The sequence below is a fragment of the Canis lupus genome, chromosome 16 (genome assembly GCF_048164855.1).
Source record: "Canis lupus baileyi chromosome 16, mCanLup2.hap1, whole genome shotgun sequence".
NCBI classification, from domain to species: domain Eukaryota; kingdom Metazoa; phylum Chordata; class Mammalia; order Carnivora; family Canidae; genus Canis; species Canis lupus.
The window spans coordinates 31098106-31118791 of record NC_132853.1 but is presented as its reverse complement, the minus strand read 5'-3'; the positions used below and the strand labels follow the sequence as shown (position 1 = coordinate 31118791).

Sequence of the window (20686 nt, the reverse complement as noted above, 5' to 3'; positions counted from 1 at the left end):
CAAATAATTGCACAAGACCATTTCAGATTATAATCAGTGTCATAAAGGGCATAACCATAATGGTATGGTAGAAAGTAGGGAATAGGAGCCTACTTTATTTAGGCTTTGGGCTTTAGCAATTAGTGAGCAGCAGTGAGATACCAAGGCATTTGCTCAGAGTGTTCAAATGTTTTGTCATTTAGTCTTGAGACTCACTTTCTGAGAAACATGGAATTAGCTCCATGTTCTAGATAAGGAAACAGGTTCTGAAGGAATGATTTGCCGGTCAAAGCCCACCGTTGGTGAACAGAGGTACTGGGATCTGAACCAATCTGGCATCTAAACGAAATGCCTCTGTTCACCTTGCAATCTACCTCCTCTTCCAAGGCTCTCCTATAGAACAAACTTCCCAATAGCAGCCCACTGCTTGGCTCCAGCCTTAGATTCCATTTCTGAGTCTCTGGGGTAGTTCAGAGCCCCATTCCCACAAGACCTTTCTTCAAGTAAATTATTCAACAAATCACACATTATTCATACTGTACTAATAAAAATTAAATGCATGACTGGCATAATGCTTTTGGGTGCTAATAGGATCCTCTCTTCCCAAACAGGTAACACCTACATATTTAAACATGACATTTAGGGAGATATTGCCAAGCCTCACTATTTCAGGCCACCTGGTAGACTGGGTAAAAAAAAAAAAAGATAACTAGTTAATATTTACTGAGCTTTGTTACATGCCAAGCACCATTTTAAGTGCCTACATTCATCATCTCATTATTTTTCAAAACAACACTATGGATTTGCAATTATTTTTATCATCTGGGAGCTGTTATTTGAACCCAGGTGAGCTGACTTGCAAATCTGAGCTAGATTTTCAAAAGAACACACAGGAATTAAATTACAAACCCCAAATGAGTTAAGTGTAACTGATGAGATCATGAAATCAACAGAAAGGCAGTTGGCTTGGGTTATGAAAATACTGGTTCCCTTAATTTATTTTCCAAATTGTGTTTAAGCTTCACAGGAGGGACACCTGGGTGGCTCAGTTGGTTAAATGTCTGCCTGTGGCTCAGGTCATGATCCTGGGGTCCTGGGATAGAGCTCCACATCAGGTTCCCTGCTCAGCAGAGAGCCTGCTTTTCCCTCTCCCTCTGCCCCACCCGCTGCTTGTGTGCGCTCTCTCTTTCTCTCTGTATGTGTGTGTGTGCGTGTGTGTGTCAAATAAATAAATAAAATCTTAAAAAAAAAAAAAGAAGCTTCACAGGAATTCAGCCAACAGATGTCCCTTTGTCCCAGAACTCAACGGAGATCCTTAATTGTAAGGATAATGAGGGAAGCTAATGGAAAGCACTTGTTTGGTTTAAAGTTCAATATTGGAGGAAAGGTAACTGTTTAAAGTCAATCAACATACTCCTACTTGGCACTGCTGGATGAGGAACAGTGGGCTAGATGCTACAGGTCCTCCTTGAGATTCATGAATGATCCTTCCTCTGGGGGCAGTGATAAAAAAAATTGGAAAAGAGTCTAAGCTTTGGAAGCAAACCCAAATTCACCCCCTGATAATGAGTAACTTTAGCTGAGTGAGTAGAACAGGAATGATTCTTAATTTATAAGATTATTATGAGACTTATTGGAGATACCAAAGCACTTTATACAGTGGCTAACCCAATAAAAAGTAACAAGTGTTAGCTTCCACCCCTCTTATGTGCCTTGTCCTCTCTCATCTTGGGTCTCTGAGTTTGGCTGAAAGCCCACAGACATGGAATAAATAAGTGCTTGGTATGGGGTTTGGGGAGAGAAGCCCTCTCATGGGAAGCTGATACAGGTGATCCCAAGAGCTGGAAGAGAGGGAAGGTGGGGCTTTGAAGTTAATTTCCAGAATTAGAAATAGCTATGATTTAGTATTTTAAACATAACTGTGGAAATAAAATCAACATATATGTTTGTACATCCAGTTTACAAGAATAACGGGTAAATTATTATGTGAAAGACAGTAAATTTTAAAGCTAAGTAATATATTTGTTGACGCACAGGATCTTGGCTGTGTTTGGGAGAACGTAGGCTTCAGTCCAATTTCCTCCCTAAACAGTATTAAGGCTTATGATATTTAAGAACTGCCAGATTGAGCAGTGTCCATAAAGGGAAAAAAGCAAGGGGACAGAGAGAGACAGAGAACACAGAGTAGGGAATCTATTTCCCTTTCTATGGAAAGGGAAAAGTTGGAGACAACTTCAAGATATTTTATTTGTGGAATAATAGTACCATTAGCCCATCTAGGAACATTTAAAAGTCTTGATGCCCTTGATGCATCTCAGGTTTGCAGAATCAGTCTTTGAGGCCGAGACAGGCATCAGTACTCATTACAGCAATCCATGTGATTCTAATACATCAGTAACTGTCTTCTTCAAAAGTGTCAGGTAGGATATGGGGATGATAGAGAAAGCAGATGAGTATAATTCTAGATGTATTAAGGTTAGGGTTCTTTTTTTTTTTTTTTTTTTTAAGGTTAGGGTTCTGACGAGACATCCAGGAGGGAATTAAGGACTGGATCTCAGAAAGAATAGAGGAGCTCAAGATTTTGGAGAGCCATTTATGTATTCAGTAAACCTTCGTTACAGCCTGCTAAGTGCCTGGATAGCAAGTCCAGTAAATAGGGTCCCGTTCCCTTGAGGGACTTCTATCTGAGAGGCAGGGAACAGATTTCTAAACAAAGAAGTCATATAAAGTGTTATGGGCTCTAAGAAGTCTATGTGTAGGACTTGGCTGAAAAGCTCAAAGAAAAGCTTGGCAGTGGTCAGAAAAGACTTCACAGAAAAGGGACCAGGAGAAGGGACCTTGAGGAAAACAGAGAAGGAGGAAAAGGCTGACTGTGGAACTGTGGCAAGCTAGAGAGGAAAATGAAGCCCAGTGAAGATCTTGAGAAAGAGCAGTCAGAAAAAGGAGTGTAGGATAGAGAAGGGCCCTGAGGTGAGGGGTGGGGAGAAGGGTGGCTAATGGGAAGGCCATCAGAGGGCACTTCACTAGCAAAGTGTGTGAAAATGTGTTTACTTTGGTGTTTCTAATCTGTAAAATGGTTATAAAGTTACTGGTTTCATAGAGCTATTATAGGATTAAGTGCTTGCAATGTATTTAGAGAGTAGCTACCATATAGTTCTAGTACAGAAAATATAACATTCTTGAACAAGTGCAGAGAACAGCAGGACTCTGTACCAACATATATGACTGCCCCTATACTACCTTCTTCCAGAGGTTTCCCTTAGAATCAAACAGATTCTCTTTAAAAGAGTGGGGAGGAAGGACTGTCGTGCTCAATGAGCAGATTCACCTAGTGGCAATATGAGCTTTGGACTCAGGCAGCCATTATTCTAACTCTAGCCAATCTATGTATTAGCTTTATTTTTCTTAAATTCAGAAATTTCTTAATTCACATCTTTGTAAAAATAAGGTGAATTCTACTTGCTTCCAGGATCATGGAGACTGCATTCAGATAGATTTCTAGTTCCAGCTTACTTCGTGTATTTTAAATCAAGGTTATTTACTTTGCTTCCACTTAGCATTATGACTTACATATAAATGTTTAGAAGTTGCTCTTTGGAGGGGCCCTTGAGTGGCTCAGTTGGTTAAGTGCCAACTCCTCGTTTTCAGCTCAGGTCATGACCTCATGGGTCTGGAGAACAAACTCCAGATCTATAGGGCTCTGCACTCAGGGAGCTTGATTCTATCCCTCTGTGTCTCTTCCCATTCTATATCTTCCTCAAATAAATAAATAAATCTTTTTTTTAATTTAAAAGTCTTTAAAGTCTTTTAAAAGAAATCTGTTCTTTGGAATTGAAATTTTGGTGAGAGTTTTGCTCCTGGTGTACAGAAAATTTACTATTGTTTGTTTCTAGGATTCCGTCCCCTTCTGTGACCTTAACTTGGTTGTGAATTCTACTATCCTGCTTCCAGACCATAATGGCACTGAGTGGCACTGACTTTTTTTTTTCATGGATAAATTCTTTATTTAGACCAAGAGACAGAGCATAAACACGCGTGCATGCGCGTATACACACACACAATGTAAAGGCATTTCACAGGCAAAGGGATAGGCAATGGGGGGAAGAAGCCACGAGAGCAGCTAGGGGCCTACAATGGTTATCATTTCTTGGAATTGCTGCTTAAAAGCTACAAGGAAAAACCCACTCCCAGTGAAGTCCCAGGCCATAAAAACACAACAGAGTTGGAAGCAGAGGGGTCGTGAAGAAAGTGGTAGAGCACAGAAAAGAGAAAGCTGCAACCACCATCACACCCTTCTGTGCATTGGGGAGTGAAAACCTTCTCCCAAGGCAGAGCTGCAATCCTGGTTCTGTTCACCCAGCCATAACATCCTGAACGCACTTTTTGCTGCTGTTTCTCCTGTTCTCTCAAGTGCCTCAATTCGGTAAACACAAGAAAATAAATAAGTAAAATAAAATAAATAAAATAAAATAAAATAAAATAAAATAAAATAAAATAAAATAAAATAAAATAAAATAAAAACAGAGGCACCTGGGGGCCTCAGTGGTTCAGCGTGTCTGCCTTCGGCTCAAGGCGTGATCCCAGGATCCTGGGATCAAGTCCCACATCAGGCTCCCGGCGGGAAGCCTGTTCTCCCTCTGGCTATGTCTCTGCCTCTCTCTCTGTGTCTCTCATGAGTGAATAAATAAAATTTTTAAAGAAAAAGAAAAGAAAAAAAAAACTTCTCACATAAGAAGTTGCAGAGTTATGTTAAAAATCTGTCTAGATGTTTGGTTCCTTCCTAGTTCTCAATCCCTGTTGGAAGGCCACTGACACCACTAGCAGCCTAAGCTAAAGTTGACTTTCTCTTTAAGATTGTTTGATTGCAGGGTTCAGAGAAAGTGAAATACCTAGAATCTATAACATGGAATGGAGATTGGGTGGGTGATGTCACAAAAGAGATTTTCAACAGTGTCAGCAGGCTGTAGTTACGCCTAAGGAAGTGGATAAATGGCACCATCCAGAACAGCCACTCACCCTGGATAAGCAGGTGGAGAAGATCAATTACAGGTAGGACCAAACCCATTATAAGGAACACCATCACAGTAAAGATGTTTCATTCTAGACGTTAGAATCCCAGGTATTAGCCCACTTAGGTCAAGAAAAATTAGAACAGAAATAGGAAAAAAAAAAAAGTTAACTCCTTGGCACCACTGAAATTAGTTTTGACTTTTAAAGTGTAAGACTAAGGACGTAGGTCAGAACAAGTCCTCTTTGATCTCTCTAGTCACCAGTTCCAGGGCCAAAGAAGGGGTTTGTGGAACTGGCCCAAGTTGACAGCAAAAAAAAGCAAGGTCTGGTGGGACAGGGAGCCCATCCGATGGCTAACTGCCATCAGCTGGAGACACCCCACTCTTGGGGTGAGAGACTGTCAACATGGTTAATCAGATGTTAATTGAATGCACAGGAAAAGGAAATAAATTCTGCTTCTGAAAGGCAGCTGGGAAGGGCTTGGACTGCTGAGGCTCGGATTTACATTCCAGAGCCGTCCAGAAGCCGAACACTGTGCTGGAGCTGGAGGAAAGCCCCTCTGCTCTGCGCAGCTTTACTGGAAAACACAGCTCCCGGGAGGGAGTGGGGGAGGGTTAGGAGCCCACAGCGTTCTCGGCGGCGCCCCGGGGTCCCTCAGGAGATGGAGGCGAGACAGAGGAGGCCGCTCCCGGGCGTCCCTACGTTCGAAGCCTTTCCCTCTGGCCAGGGATCACCACCTTTAGAGGTGGGGCCTCGCCTCCCGAGGATCGCTAGGGTGCGAGCGGGGGGGTGGGTGGGAAGTATTTCTATTACTCAATTTATTTAATGGTTAAATATTTATTTGGTGGGTGCCAGACACTGACCTAAGCGGTTTACCTCCTTAATTCTCCCAATAATCCTGAGATCTGTGCGATTAACCCCACATTTCCCTCTCTACTGAAGGGGGAGCAGGAGGCGCGCAGAAGAGCGGCAACCTGCGGAGCGGGCGGCGGCGTCGGAGCGCGGGTCTCTAACCGCCCCCGCCCCCGCCCCCGCCCCCCCCGACTGTGGCCTCCCAGGGCTGCGGCCCGCGGCTCCGCCCGGCACGTGGCAGGTGCGCGGGCGCCCGGTGTCCCCGCCCCCCGCGCCCGGCGCCCCGCAGCGGCCGGGCAGGTCGCGCAGCCTCTGCCGAGCCCGGGAAGCGCTCGGGCGGAGAGGAGGAGCCAGGGGCACCGAGCGGGTGGAGTCGGGAGCCCGAGAGCGGTGGAGGCGGATTTCCTGGGCCCGGCTCGGAGGGGCTACTATGGCGTTTGGCCGGAGTCACCGGGATCCCTATGCGACCTCCGTGGGCCACCTCATAGGTAAAAAGCCGGGGGGGAAGGAGACGGCCAGGGGAGGCCTTGGGGACCCGGGGCCCCTTCTCGCTTGACTCCGTTCTCAGCCTCGTCCAAGTTGGAGGAAATGCTTCCCCTCCCCCTGCAACTTTCCCAGGGCACCCGCACCCCACCCGGCCCCTTCGCGGCATCTCCTTTGGGCTGACTTCCCAGCCCCCCTCCTCCCCGGAAGCCCTCCTTAAAACCTGCGTCCCTTCTGGCGCTTCCTGGGGCGTGGAGCCGGACAGGTGAGCACGCACGGGCCCCAGGTGTGGAACGTTTGGGCCTGTGCGCGGAGAGGGCGAGCTCCTGGGCCAGGGGAAAGTTGTGCCTCCAGTGCGCTCGCTGCGCGCTGCAGGGCACCGTGTGGCTCTCTCTGTTTTCGCCGAGGAGGCAAAGAAGGTTCAAAGGGGCTGAGTGATGTGACCTCACTGTCAGAGGCAGGTCCCTTTAAACCGGTTCTCTCTGGCGCCAAGCCCACAACAACCTGAGTTGTTACTTCTGGGTAAACAAAGAGCATGAAAATGCCCAACCCTGGAGTGAAGGAAGCGAAGCGGGGAGCAAAGGAGCAGTCCGGGGTCACAGGAGGCCCGGGGAGGAACCGTGCACGTTATTTGCCTAAGTCCTTTCTTCTGTGGCTGCACTCTCAATAACGTGCTGGGAAGCAGAAGCCAGGGACTGGACTGTTTTGACCAGCACCAGCCGCCTTCCTCCTCGCTTCCAGTCCTCCCTTGGGGACCAGGTGTGGCACGGTGCCTGTGGATGCCAAGCAAAGCGTGATCATGTCAGGAACCTAGTGGGCTGATGAAATCCTGAGAACCTGGTGGTTACAGGAAGGAGGCTCAGATTTGGACAGTTTTGCCGGCAGCTCAATTAACAAGGAACCCTCCACTCAACCTGAACCTTAGTTCCCACATCTTTGGAAAATAAGAGTAACAATCACAGAGGGGGAGAGGCTTTCTAAACCGGCTATATGTCCCTTTTGGATATTAAAATGAACTTTGAGCAGAAAGATTCAGACTGCATCTTCATAAGCCGACGAATTATTTAATGCTTTAAATATTTACTGATTGTCAGCTATATGCCTAGACCTGAAGAAAGAGGAGACACGGTCTCAACCCTCTAGGAACCTGCAATCTTGTAGGGAAAAACACACAATTACGTAGTAACTACAATACATACCTTTGTATGTAACTACAATACAGTACCCTTGCAATACAAGGAAACTGCAAAAACACTCCAAACTTGTGTAAAGGGAGAAACTTGGTCATGGCTTCTGAAGGGTGAATAGGAGTTTTCTAGGAAGATAGGAAGGTAGGAGGAAGCACATGGAGTGGAGAGCAAGGAATCTGGCAGAAGGAATGACAGTATGTGTCTAAACAACACAAAGTTGGTCAGCTTTGTCCGTGGAGTGCCAAATTCAAATAGCTCTTTTCCTAGATTGGAAACAGGCTAAACTTGAGGGTTCTCTCAACCAAACCCTATTCTTTCTTCCTCTTCATTTTTTTATGAAGAGGAAATTTTCTTTCCATTCCCCCTCTACCTTGTGTTTTCATTCTGAGGATCTTATCCTTTCATGAAGGAAATATATTAAGCTCATTTAGGTTCTCAGATGGCATTTTGTATTCTTTAGGAGAACGGCTAGAGAGGGAAAAATATCTGCTTGTTTGATGAGCATTCAAGTCAGCCTGGTACACGTTTGGTTAGTACAAGTGCTAGGAGTGACCTTGCTTTAATGTTCAAAGATATAGACCATTTCAGTAGTTCTGGTCTCTTTCTCAACATGGCCCTCTCTCCCCCGAGAATAAATGACTTTAAACAAACAAAAAACTAGACATCAAATAAATTTGAATGCTAGTTCTACCTTGTACTGGCTGTATAGCCTTGGGTAATTTCCTTAACTTCTCTCAACTTCTGTTTCATCTATAATAGTGGGTTAAATGAAGTTGCATAAGATGAAATACTTTGCACTATGTACTGCACTTTGTAGGTGGCTGCTCAATAGGTGCTTGTCCTCAGAAAGACGGGCAAGCAAGCAGATAGAGATTTAGCCAGCCTATCCTGGCCCTACAGCCTGGTGTTGTGCCTACAGCTTTTATTAATAGATCATTCATTACTGCTGTAATGGCAGCACTCTGAACTTGAGTTCCAATTGATTCCCAAATTACTGGGAATTGCTCAGGGAAAAAAAAAAAAAAAACCCTCTTTGCCTTTTGGAAATATAAACTTAATTGTACTTGCTAGCGACCCCAGGCAGATTATTTCAGCAAGACGAGAGATTTTTTTTAATTCTGTTGTAGCTCAAACTCAACAGCTTTTTCTTTGCAGAAAAGGCTACATTTGCTGGAGTCCAAACTGAAGATTGGGGCCAGTTTATGCACATCTGTGACATAATTAACACTGCCCACGATGGGTGAGTACAGTGTGTGGTGCACACATTTGCCTCTGATAAGAAGCATCAGAACTGCAGCACATTTTCTCTTAAACTCTTTGTTTTCTTATTGAGTGTTTTAGTCACCCCCTGGGCACGAGTATCTTTTGAAGACCTATCTAGTTGAAACAGAAAGATACCTACTTATTTCAGCATGTGGAATATCTGAGAATCCATTATAAAATTTTTCTCTTTGCCTTCTCTTTAATAGTTTAAAATTTTGTCCTTGTGAAGCTCAAATTCCTTTTTCTTTAAAGAGAGCAGAATTGTTTCCTTCTTTAGAAATTCCCCTGCTCTGATACCACTATTATATGCTACTGTAACGGAAAAAATATTATCCAGAAGCTAGTGAACTCCTGGTGGTGACCTGTCCACCAGGTTGTCCTGGGCAACTATCATTATTAACCAGGAAATCATCTAGCAGTTTGGTTTTTTCCCTCATTATAAGACATTTTTTTCTAAATGTCAGCTCGCTCATGTTCATGCTGTGTTCTTAAATGATGTGCTATCCTTTGTTGTACTTTTTAAACTTTAGGAGATTGAAGATTTCAAAAAATCATTAAGGCCAACTATTTTGTGAATTTAGTCTGAATTGCAAGTTGCTGTAAGGGATATAATTCTGTTAATTTTCCCGTGCTTGTTCAAGATTTAGTCTAGTTTGGTGGTGAAAAAAAAAAATTACACTTATTGACTATATTGGTTGTATTAAAGTAAGTACTTAGGGTGTTTATGGTATTTTCCCTATAATCTTATTTACCATATTTGGTTCCTCTGAAGGTTTTCTTCACGGATAATACTAATTTTTTCATTGATAATATCAAGGGAATATCAAAGAAAAATTTTTCCTCTCAAAAAAGTATCTTTATTCTTAAACTTTGCTGAGAGTTTAATCCTAAATTCTATATACAATGTTTTAGAAGTATAGATATCTATATACTTATAGTAGTTACAATTCTATATAAGCATGTATAATTGGGGGCAGCCCAGTTGGCTCAGCAGTTTAGCGCCGCCTTCAGCCCAGGGCATGATCCTGGGGTCCTGGGATCAAGTCCCATGTCAGGCTCCCTGCATGGAGCCTGCCTCTCCCTCTGCCTGTGTCTCTGCCTCTCTCTCTCTCTCTCATGAATAAATAAATAAATCTTTAAAAAGGCATGTATAATTGTCACGTAATAGAAATTCTACCTGTGTAAACACAGACAAAACTTTAAGGAAATATGTAAAAAGGGTTTGTTTACTTTTTTCAGTATTTTGAGATATAATTAGCATATATAGCACTTTGTAAGTTTAAAGTGTGTAGCATAATATGACCTACATGTATTATTAAATGATTACCACAATAAGTTAACATTTATCACTCTATATAGTTACAAAAATTTTTTTTCTTGTGATGAGAGCGTTTTAGTGTCTACTCTTAGCAACCTTCAAATATCCTGTACAGCACTGTTAATTATAGTCATCCTATTATACCTTACATCCCCAGGAGTTATTAATCTTATAACTGGAAGTTTGCACCTTTCGACCACCTCAAAGTAAATATTGATCCTCTACTTTTACATAATTCTTTTATAATGTAAAATCGTAGTCTATCAGAAGCTGACCTACATGGTCCTAATTCTTCCTACATCACCTACCCTGGAAGGTGCTCTGGAAATAGTCTTAATCAAAAATGGTAACCTTCATTGTTTTGGGAATTACATTTCCTGTAAACCAGTTTTGTGCATTGATAGAGGGATAGGGATATGAGTGCATTTCGCATGTAGTTCTTTCTAGGCAATACTATTATGTCAGCATTCCATTTGATTCTCTCAAGGGGATAGATAGTATTGTCTGCTTAGATGAATGAGAAAACAGATGAATGAGATGTTAGGTAACCTGCTCAAGCAGAATCAGGGCCTTGGTCTTCTCTTTAGCCACTCCTCTTTCCACAAGACACATTGCTTTTCAGAGACTGCTTATTTTCAGCAGTGCCTACATTGATGATGTCACTGTATTATTGCTATAGGCCAAAAGATGCAGTAAAAGCTTTGAAGAAAAGGATTTCCAAAAACTACAATCATAAAGAAATCCAACTCACTTTGTCAGTAAGTACTTTTAACGTTATACTCAAGACTAGGATTTCCTAAGCCATAGACACCTTCTGTTTTGGGAAGGGAAAAAAATATGTATATATATGTATTCACAAACACGCACACACACACAATCTGAGATAATTAGCAATAAGTTATTTAGAATATGAATTAAAACTGAGACTTACAGAATTGAGAGAGCTTTGCTGATTGTCATATCATTTAATTTCATGGAAAGAGTGTGTTCCTGGAAAATCAGCTTTTCCAGGTCAGGAGGTCAGAACTGGTAATTCCAAACTTGTAGATACTGAGCCAATCAAGAAGTCTGTATGTGTGCTAACCATGAGGAGAATTGAAGTCTTGAAAAATGCTTCCCTGTTAGCTTTTTACCTCACTTGAGCAGCTCTGTGGAATCCTGAGGTGCTGGCAGCTCATTAAGTTTCAACCAAGCTCTCCTGTGTCATAGGATTCGGAGACTATTCTTTGTTGATTTAAACAGTGCTGTGCACCTTATTGTGTGTGACTTGGGTGTGGGCACTTATTGGATGTGTTCCCATTTTTCTTCTCATCCTTGGCTATAGGACCTCTTCAGTCCCTTTGGTGAGTTGCCATCTTTACTATGGTATGTTTTGCAAGCCCTGCCTGCTGCCTGAGTGAGTGAGCTCTACAGCTTTCTCATTTCTCCCGCATGCTTTTGTTTCCCTCAGCCAGGCACTGGGCCACAGGGTTAGGGCCCTAACCAGCCAGCATCACCCTCCCCTTGGGGGCTCTCGGAGTGTATGTATATCAAGAGGATGATGGGGCTGAGGTGCACACAGGCCCAGTGTTTGAGTTTCATGGGGAAGAAAACTCCTATCTTGCTTGGAGAGTAAGAGAATGAAAAGAAATGAAATGAGTGGTCTTGACACTATCTCTGAAGAAATCCTTCAAGTTAAGATGTGAACATGGTTTTAGAGACCTTTTCCTCCTTTACCTCTTTTTTATCCTTTTCCTTCTGTCTTGTCCTTTACTCATAGCAGCCACTTTACTCATAGATTCCACTCCTAAAATGGAGGGGAATCTAGGCTATCTCAGGGCTACTAAAGATTGGAGAATTAACTGAAAAAGGTAAGGGAAGAAGATGAATTTATGACTGATGTTTTAGCATTTGGTATTATTTCACCTTTTTATGGTTTATTCTGTGTATTGAATGTGTCTTTTTCTTGCAGTACCCAGCCTTCTTGGTAATTCTGTGGTTGCTTCTTATCCCTATCTCCTTGTCTTTCTACATCCTGGTTCCTTCTTTGCATATTGAGCTAGGGCCTTTCTTGAGGAAGCGGGGTTATTCTAGAGGGCTGTCTCTTCTCGCCCTCTGTTTCTCTTTGGGTTCCCATTCTTTGTCCCCTTTAGGTAATCTGATCTCTCAAGCTGTACTACCAGCTAGCTGCCTGTTCCCATTACCTGTTCCACCTCAGATAGCTGTACATCTTTTATCTTGTGTTTTCCACACCAGAACATGAGAATGAGAAAATCTAAAACTTATGCCAAATAAGAGGGAGATCATGGGTTGAGGATCAGAAAAGCTCCTCATAGGATACATGGGTGGCTCAGTGGTTGAGCCATCTGCCTTAGGCTCAGGTCGTGATCCTGGGGGCCTGGGATCAAGTTCCATATCAGGCTCCCCACAAGGAGTCTGCTTCTCCCTCTGCCTATGTCTCTACCTCTCCCTCTGTGTCTCTTATGAATTAAAAAAAAAAAAAAAAAAAAAAGCTCCTTGTTGTTAGGGTCAGAGTTCATTAAAGTACCTACTTCTTGGGTTTTCTTAAAATAGGCGTTTGACTCATGATAGCCTCCCACATATTTGCCCAATAACCTCACCTCTGACTCGTCACTGCATTGAAAAGGTGTTTATGACTTCAGAATGGACTTTAATATTAACTTAAGCCAGGCCTAATTATGAGGGAAATTAGTCACAGAATCATCCAATGTCTGTCAAAGCAATTAAATGTTTACCAATCAACTCTTTAAAAATTAATCCCCATATGTGATGCTTCCATTTTATTATTCTGAAGTGATGAGAGCCTGTCAAAGTCAATTATAAGTGTTCTTTGAAGTATGTGTCATTTGGTTTCTCCATGGACTTGTTAGCTTTGATTAGGTCTGATGGGATTGGACTACACTGTGATTTCCTACTGTCAGTTGGTGAAATTTTGTCAAGAAGCCAGTAGTTTTGTTTTTTAAAAAGCATTTTGTTACCAAGCTTCATAACTCCTAGCCAGAGGCTAACCCTTTGAATGAGTCCATTGTGATAAGCCTCAGCAAGATACTATTATTGTTAAGTGCAAAGCAGTTGAACAGGTTCTTGGAAATCAATTAATTAATAGGCTTTTGTGGAACACCAGATAGGTGGTGAGCTATAGGGGCTACAGAACTTCTATAAAATGTGTCCATTCGTCCAGGAGCCCTTTGTAGAGTGAGTTCATCCCCTAGGGTGGCCATACCTTGGTGGGGTCTTCAGCTTTGAATAGCCGTAGCCTGGTTTACTATGCTTGGTTCAGAAATTTTTTTGCAAGAACTAAAACTACCAAGTAGCTCTTTTTCTTCTAGTCTTTGTAAGAAGAATACTTATGTCAGCTAATCAACATATTCTCTCCCAATAGAAAATTATCCATGGTGGGATGCCTGGGTGGCTCAGTGGTTGAGCATCTGCCTTCAGCTCAGGTCGTGATCCTGGGGTCTGGGGATCGAGTTCCTGTGAGGAGCCTGCTTCTCCCTCTGCCCATATCTCTGCTTCTCTGTCTCATGAGTAAATAAATAAAATCTTTAAAAAAATTATCCATGGAAACATATCAAAATAGTTACCATATATTAAGATCCTGCTATGTGTCTGGCTCTTCGTATACATTATATTTCATTTAGGCCTTACAAGAAGTCTCTAGAGGGAGATATTATTGGTTATTTTACAGATGAGAAGACTGAGGCTTAGAACGATAAACAGCTTCGAAGTCCAGCACAAAAGGAGATTAGTGAGGCTTGAAGTCCTTCTCTAAACTCTCTTGGTCCCTTGGCTTCTAGGTTGCCTATCCCGCCTGAGATTATGGTGTCTTGGTTGTCCTATTTCAAAGATAGCTTATCTGAACACAATCTGAACATCGAAATTGTACCAAAGCCCAATTTTAAAATGGAGAAAAGCAACACCTAAATTTTTCTAATTTGCCACAATAGGTTCTAGTACTTAGTGGACTCTAGGGTGAAAGAGGTACCAGTGACGTAATGGAAGAGGTGAGCTAGAAATAATTAGTCCTGAAATTCTAGATTCCAGGGGGAAAACACAAAGGGCCATGATTTGTGATCTCCAGATGTTAACTTTCTCAGCATTTTATGTTGACTCTCTGATTTTATCCATGTAACCTCCTGGGAATGTTACCCATTACCATAAAATATCAGTGATCCAAAGATAAAAATTGGTTTGTGAAATATTTAGCAAGAAACTCCACATACATTTTACCATTATGGAAAGTGAGACTTAGAGGCTATCTTGCCTAATGAGACTGCCTAATGGGTTTGGTGAAGTATTTCTATAAATTCCCATTGAACTAGTTGTTCCTTTTCTCTCTGTATTTCACCTAGTAACTCATCATAATGCATCCAGCAAAAAGTCATTCATTATTCAGCTTTTCAACTTAACTTTCTCTAAACAACTTGCTTCAAAATGTTCATCTGAATAGATTTTGGGTTTTGTTTTTATTTTCTTTTGCTTTATAATTTTTCTGTGTTTCAGGGGCACCTGGGTGGCACAGTCAGTTGAGTGTCCTACTCTTGGTTTCAGCTCATGATCTCAGGATCTTAGCACCAAGTCCTGCATTGGGCTCTGCACTTAGCAAGGAGTCTGCTTGAGATTCTCTCTCACTCTCCTTCTTCCCTTCCCCTCCTCTGCTCATGCACACGTGTGCTTGCTCTCTCTCTCTTTCTCTCTCTGAAATCTTTAAAAATCAATATTTTCTGTGTTTCACATAACCACATGTGTTCAGTTTCTATATTTCTGATTGCCTTCTTAGCCATATTGCTCTTAAAACTATAGCTTTCATACCTCTTCTCTTTGTATTGCTGTTATAGTGACACAGCACAGAACGGGCGGAGGGGGGCGGGTCAGTTTTCAGGGCTGCTTTTCTGCAGAGGTGATCATGCCTGTCCTGCTCACATTATGGTTTCTGTGACTTCTCTAACTTGAGAGGTGGCAGCATGGAAAATAGAGATTTGTTTTGTAGATTACTTCTAGAAATCCTTTCTGCATGGAGTTTTTCAGTGCCAGCTCATTTTTACTCAGCCTGACTACTGCTCATGGTGCTTGATTGAAAATGCTCCCCGCCCAACCCTGCTAGTAGAAGTAATGACCCCACTGATCAACAACCCAGGCAGAGTTTTTCTCCATTCACATCCTTAGCTGTTTTGACACAAGACCCTTGTAGAAACTGCCCTCTTTGGACTTTGCCAGTGTTATGTTCTCTATATGCTTCAGTTTCTGTTGGTTGCTCCGATTGCCTTCATTGAGTTTTCTTCTGGCCTGAATAGTGGTGAAATCTATTGTTCTAGCTATTACTCCCTGCTCCTCAAATGCAGCCTTGGTTTCTCATGTTAGGGTCCCTCCCTCCTGAACTGCAGCCATTGCATGGATAGCTGAGTTAAACGTCTCTCCCTGAATGTCCCACCATCTGTTTTGCCTTCATCAACTTGGGCTCCTGTAACAAAAATATCACCTACTGACTGACTGGCATAAACAGATATTGACTTCTCACAGTTCTGGGTGCTATGAAGTCTAAGGTCAAGGTGCCAGCAGATCCAGAGACTGGGGAGAGCCCACTTTCTGGCCATCTTGTCATTGCATCCTCACACAACTAGGAGAGATCATCTCTTGTCCTTTTTTATAAGGGCACTAATCTAATTCATCAGAGCTACATGCTCATGACTTAATTACTTCCCAAAAGACCTATTTCCAAATACTCTCACATTAGGGATTAGGAATGTCAACATATGATTTTGGAAGGGACACAGACATTTAGTCCACAGTACTGTTAAAATATCTAAAATTCAGTTCTAATTTAAGGGGGTACCTGGGTGGCTCAGTTGGTTAAGTGTCAGAATCTTGATTTTTGGCTTTGGTCATGATCTCCAGGTTGTGAGATCAAGCCCTGCGCTGAGCATGGAGCCTACTTAAGATCCTTTCTCTCCCTCTCCCCCTACCCCGCCTACTTATATGTGCTCATGCTCTCTCTCAAATAAATAAATAAAAATAAATCCATCTCCTCATTTTTACCCTAGACCAAGCCTGCAACCCTATCCACTTCCAAATTTCCATCCAAGATGCCATCAGTCTCCTACAGAATAACAGCAGCTTAACATTCAGCCATCATTTACCAACATACATCAGTTGTACAGTTCGGCCTTCATGATTCTCTTGTCTTTCCTCACACTTGTATCATCCTGGTTTAGGCTTTCTGCATCAGTTCTGTGATAGTGGGTGCCTACTAGATTCTCTATCCTTCCAGGTTCCATTTGTAAAGTGCTGCTTGAAAAACCTTCCCAGAGTATCACTTTGCACCTTTTTCTGAAGTAGAGGCGTGGTGACAAAGTAACAACCCTCCACTGACTTTGTGCAATGGCCAAACTCTTTACATTCACTGCCCATGTGTTTCTCTACAGTTTGCATGATGCCACTTTATCCACACCATCTTCCCAGTGTCTCCCATCTGCCTACATGAAGAAGCCCCTATCAACCAGAGTATTCCTATTCCTCCTGATAATTTATGTACTTTGTCATTCATCCATTTATTTAAATATCACTTAACCTGCCTAGAATATAGCTCTATGCTCATTTGTACTTAAATATTTTTCAAGGCCCAGCTTAGGACCAGCTTTTTCCAAAAGTCTTAAGACCACTTGGCCCTAAGTTATCACTTGACCCTAAATTATTTATCCATAAAGGTCTGTCACTAGGGTGATTATGTAATTTATCATTCAGGCCAAGACATTTTAGAGAGTGAAGGGTATTATTGTTAATAAAGCCAGCACAACAGGAATGTACCAGAACTTCCTGGAAAAAAACTAGGACAGATATCACCCAGTCTGTAGCCCATGTGTCTATCGCACTTCCCATTTGGCCCTTGGCATTTACTACCTTGTATTGTTAATGCTCTGAGGATGGTGTCCTGACTCCCCAAGAAGTCGGTCCTCTAAACACTTACTTCATGCCCTATAGACTTCCTCACATTCCCAGAACCTAATGCTTTGCCATCGATTTTAGTAGACCATAAACCCTGTTTAATTGGAATGCTGATAGAAATCATTACTTAGCAATTTTTTCCTTATATTTAGGAGGTGGTTTTTCCAGAGATATAATTAAATTTTAATTTTTCTGTCTAATGTAGCTTATTGACATGTGCATGCAGAACTGTGGTCCAAGTTTCCAATCTCTGATTGTGAAGAAGGAGTTCATTAAAGATAGTCTGGTTAAGCTGCTGAACCCCAGATACACCTTGCCATTAGACATTCAGAATAGAATCTTGAATTTCATTAAGGTAAGTCTATTGTATGCCTTATGGGATGGTAGACCTCTAAAATTAGGGCTCTAATTATGTACCTCCTGATCAGTTTAGTGATCTTTTACAACCTCAGATTGAGCCAGAGAGTATTTTAGGCTTTCACTTTCCAAGTCCTAATTTCTTGGCATTGGATGGTGCCCTTTTTCTGAATAATTTGGTTATCTCAGTTTTTATCTTATTCATGTCAGATCAGAAAAAATAACGTGTACATTTATTTGGCAGATATGGAAACTGTTCCAGGTTAGACAACAGACTACTTTCAAAGTTATTTGATAGAGGAACTACTATGCTATTTCAGAAATCTATTAATTCTGGATTCATTACAGCAAAAAAAAAAAACAATAAGTACCTATGCCAGGCTTTCTTTAAAATGCCAGGATGGGAATTTGATGATTAAAAATATATTATTGTTCTACTCTCTGAAAAACATATGTTTTTATTCATGGCATTCACAACCAGCTTTCTCTTTCTGAGTAAGACACGTAATTGTCAGTGTCTCATGTTCTGTTATCAGCTTCAAAATTGTGTTTTGATTTTGCTGCTGCTTTAACTCTGGAACCATCTCTTGAATTCAGACTTGGTCACAAGGTTTCCCAGGAGGTGTGGATGTAAGCGAAGTGAAGGAAGTGTACCTTGACCTCCTTAAGAAAGGTGTTCAGTTTCCTACCTCAGAGGCAGAGGCTGAAACAGCAAGACAAGAGGTAGGATGCCTTCCTTGGGCTAATAGAGAATTAGTATGTTATGAGATTCTTCTCTCCTTGAAAAGAACAACCCTGCCTCCATCCACACTCCATCCAAAAAGTTGAATTTATGAGAAGACCATTGCAATATCTCCTAGAATAATCAAGAAGGTTGGTGTTAGCTGGATCTTTGGAACAACAGAGAGCCAACCACTCAAATGTCCTATGACTTGTCTCTCATTGCGGGCTATCTTTTCCCACATAGTAGATAACATTTCTCTTAAATTTTCATGTTAGAGCTTTAACTTTTTCAGATTCCAAGCTCAAAAACCTTTGAAAAGGGACCAACCTGGGTCAGTTTTCTATTTCTGAACAAATTAACTGAGGTCCTATAAAAATATGGTGGCTCCAGATGGAAATCATTTAGACAGAGGAGGGGACAATTCTCAAAGGAAAGAACTCGTGCTAGACAGGCAAGAGTCTCTACCATGGGAAGTCTTGTATTAAACAATAATGGTTTTTGCATATAAGGTTTTGAACTTGTAATGCTTTGAGTACTGATTATAATTCAGCTCTTAACTTTCAGTAATTTCTGTAATGTGAAAGCAGTCATTCTTCTGTAGATTGGTGAGTCCTGCCTTGATGGAAAAGCAGTTCAGGTGTATACCAGAAGTCTGACCTTTGAGGAGGCTTTGTCCAGAGGCTAACTCTTCTATCTGTGCAGTCTGTTCCCTGAACACTAGCTACCTGCCCCAACCTTTACCTGCTATGAGTCTGCTCACCATGCCCCTTTTATTCTTTCTTTCAAGGCATAATATAGTAGTGGTGTAGGACCTTATAACTCAATATGTGATTTGGGGAATATATAATATGGGAGCTTGTTAGGCATATTCCTCTGTTGAATAAATTAAACTCCTCATTTTTACAAGGTTTCTAGGTGACTTCTCTGGACCTAATGTCAAAACACTGGCCTGAACCTGCTTCAGGTTCTCTACTCAGGGTTGGAAATGAGGCATTGACTTTGGGAAGCACTCATTAGCGGAGAAGAAGGCGTTTTGCCAGTTGTGGCTTTAAAAGACTTGACATGAATTGACTTAGCATTTCTTTTTAAAAACTCAAAGAGAGGGCAGCAATAATCTCACATGGCAGTTTATCTTGTAGATCCTTGGTGTAAACTAAGAGCATTTTATTGTAATTTAGTTAATAACTATAATAGCCACCTTTTATTGAATACCTACTCTATTATGGGCACACTATTAGCACTCTTCTCAAAATGCTGGGCAGGTTGTACCCTTGACAATTGACTCTGGGCTAACACCCTCTACCCAGGACTTTTGGTTGGGAGAAGCGATTAAGTCATTTGAATGGACAAACTGGGCTTGGGGTGGCTGTGTTAATTCCAGTAGTAATACTTCCATGTTTCACATTGATAGACCACTGAGATCTCCTCGAGCCCATCAACGTCTGTTCCTACCGCACCAGCTCTTTCTTCTGTAATTGTTCCCAAGAGCTCTACTCTTACATTGGTTCCAGAACAGGTAACAACAATGACAGCACTTTATATACAGTTTATTTTTATTTATTTCAGAGAGAGTGAGCACAAGTGAGCATGCATGCAGGGGGAGGGGCAGAGGGAGAGGGAGCATCCCAATCAGACTTGGTGCTGAGCTCCAAGCCCAAAGTGGGACTCAATCTTACAATCTTGAGATCACAACCTGAGCCAAAACCAAGAATCAGATGCTTAACCCACTGAGCCATCCAGGTGTCCCTGCAGTTTGCTGCTGCTGCTTAACATTAGGAGGTGGAGGCACCTTATTACCATCACTTTACAGAGGAGAGAACTGAAGCTTAGTGATAATATGTGACGTATCATGGTCATGTTTAAGTAGAAGGAATTCTCTGGACTCTATCTGATTCTAAAGCCCAAACTCTCAACCATTGTGCTTGGTTAGTGGCTTTGTCTTTGTGGAGGCTGAGCTGTGGAATGGATCTTGTGTCAACCAGCTGATTCCTGTTGTTCCTGATAAGACCGTCCATATCTCTTTCAGAGAGTTCAGTAAGTGGAAGCCTGTTACTTAGCATTAATTGTGCCAACTGAATTACTTTTTTTTTTTTTTTTGTCTATATGTGTATCAGAGATCCAGATAATCGGTTATTATTGACACTTATTTATGTTCTGCTATGAGGGAACTGTCATTTAAGACTGGATTATTATATTCAGTATTCTATAAAATACTATAAAATTTTATGAAAATCCATGTGATCGATTCCTCTTAACATTGAATGCAGTTGGGGATCCATGGGTGGCTCAGCAGTTTAGCGCCTGCCTTTGGCTCAGGGCATGATCCTGGAGTCCTGGGATCGAGTCCTACATTGGGCTCCCTGCATGGAGCCTGCTTCTCCCTCTGCCTGTGTCTCTACCCCTATATCTCTCTGTCTCTCATGAATAAATAAATAAAATCTTAAAAAAAATAAAAATAACTAAAATAAAATTGAATGCAAGAAGAAAAAAAGTGTTTTTCTCTTGATTTTTTTTCCTTTTCTAACTCCATGGGAACTAGAAAATGCTCATTTTTTTCCCCATTGATTT

General features: G+C 41.8%; 1 protein-coding gene and 1 long non-coding RNA gene across 7 annotated transcripts in view; one reads left to right on the top strand and one right to left on the bottom strand.

Annotated features, from left to right (window-relative positions):
* LOC140607486 (uncharacterized) overlaps positions 1 to 3759 on the bottom strand; it is a 117693-nt gene extending 113934 nt beyond the window's left edge. For both annotated transcript variants that reach the window (XR_012009483.1, XR_012009485.1), the window contains exon 1: positions 3550 to 3759. This is a non-coding gene — a long non-coding RNA (uncharacterized lncRNA). The remainder of the gene's footprint in view (positions 1 to 3549) is intronic.
* A 1153-nt stretch (positions 3760 to 4912) lies between these two features.
* The window catches only part of TOM1L1 (target of myb1 like 1 membrane trafficking protein), a 49477-nt gene continuing 33703 nt past the window's right edge, over positions 4913 to 20686 (top strand). Inside the window, exons 1-7 of one of the 5 annotated variants that reach the window (XM_072779975.1) lie at positions 4913 to 5028; positions 5932 to 6329; positions 8670 to 8754; positions 10775 to 10853; positions 17243 to 17392; positions 17992 to 18117; positions 19530 to 19634. In XM_072779975.1, coding sequence (XP_072636076.1) covers positions 6272 to 6329; positions 8670 to 8754; positions 10775 to 10853; positions 17243 to 17392; positions 17992 to 18117; positions 19530 to 19634 — 603 coding nt within the window. In that variant the 5' untranslated portion in view covers positions 4913 to 5028; positions 5932 to 6271. Of the gene's footprint in view, positions 5029 to 5931; positions 6330 to 8669; positions 8755 to 10774; positions 10854 to 17242; positions 17393 to 17991; positions 18118 to 19529; positions 19635 to 20686 lie in introns of those variants that run through there. The other 4 variants (XM_072779974.1, XM_072779977.1, XM_072779976.1 and 1 more) reach the window with 4 other exon arrangements.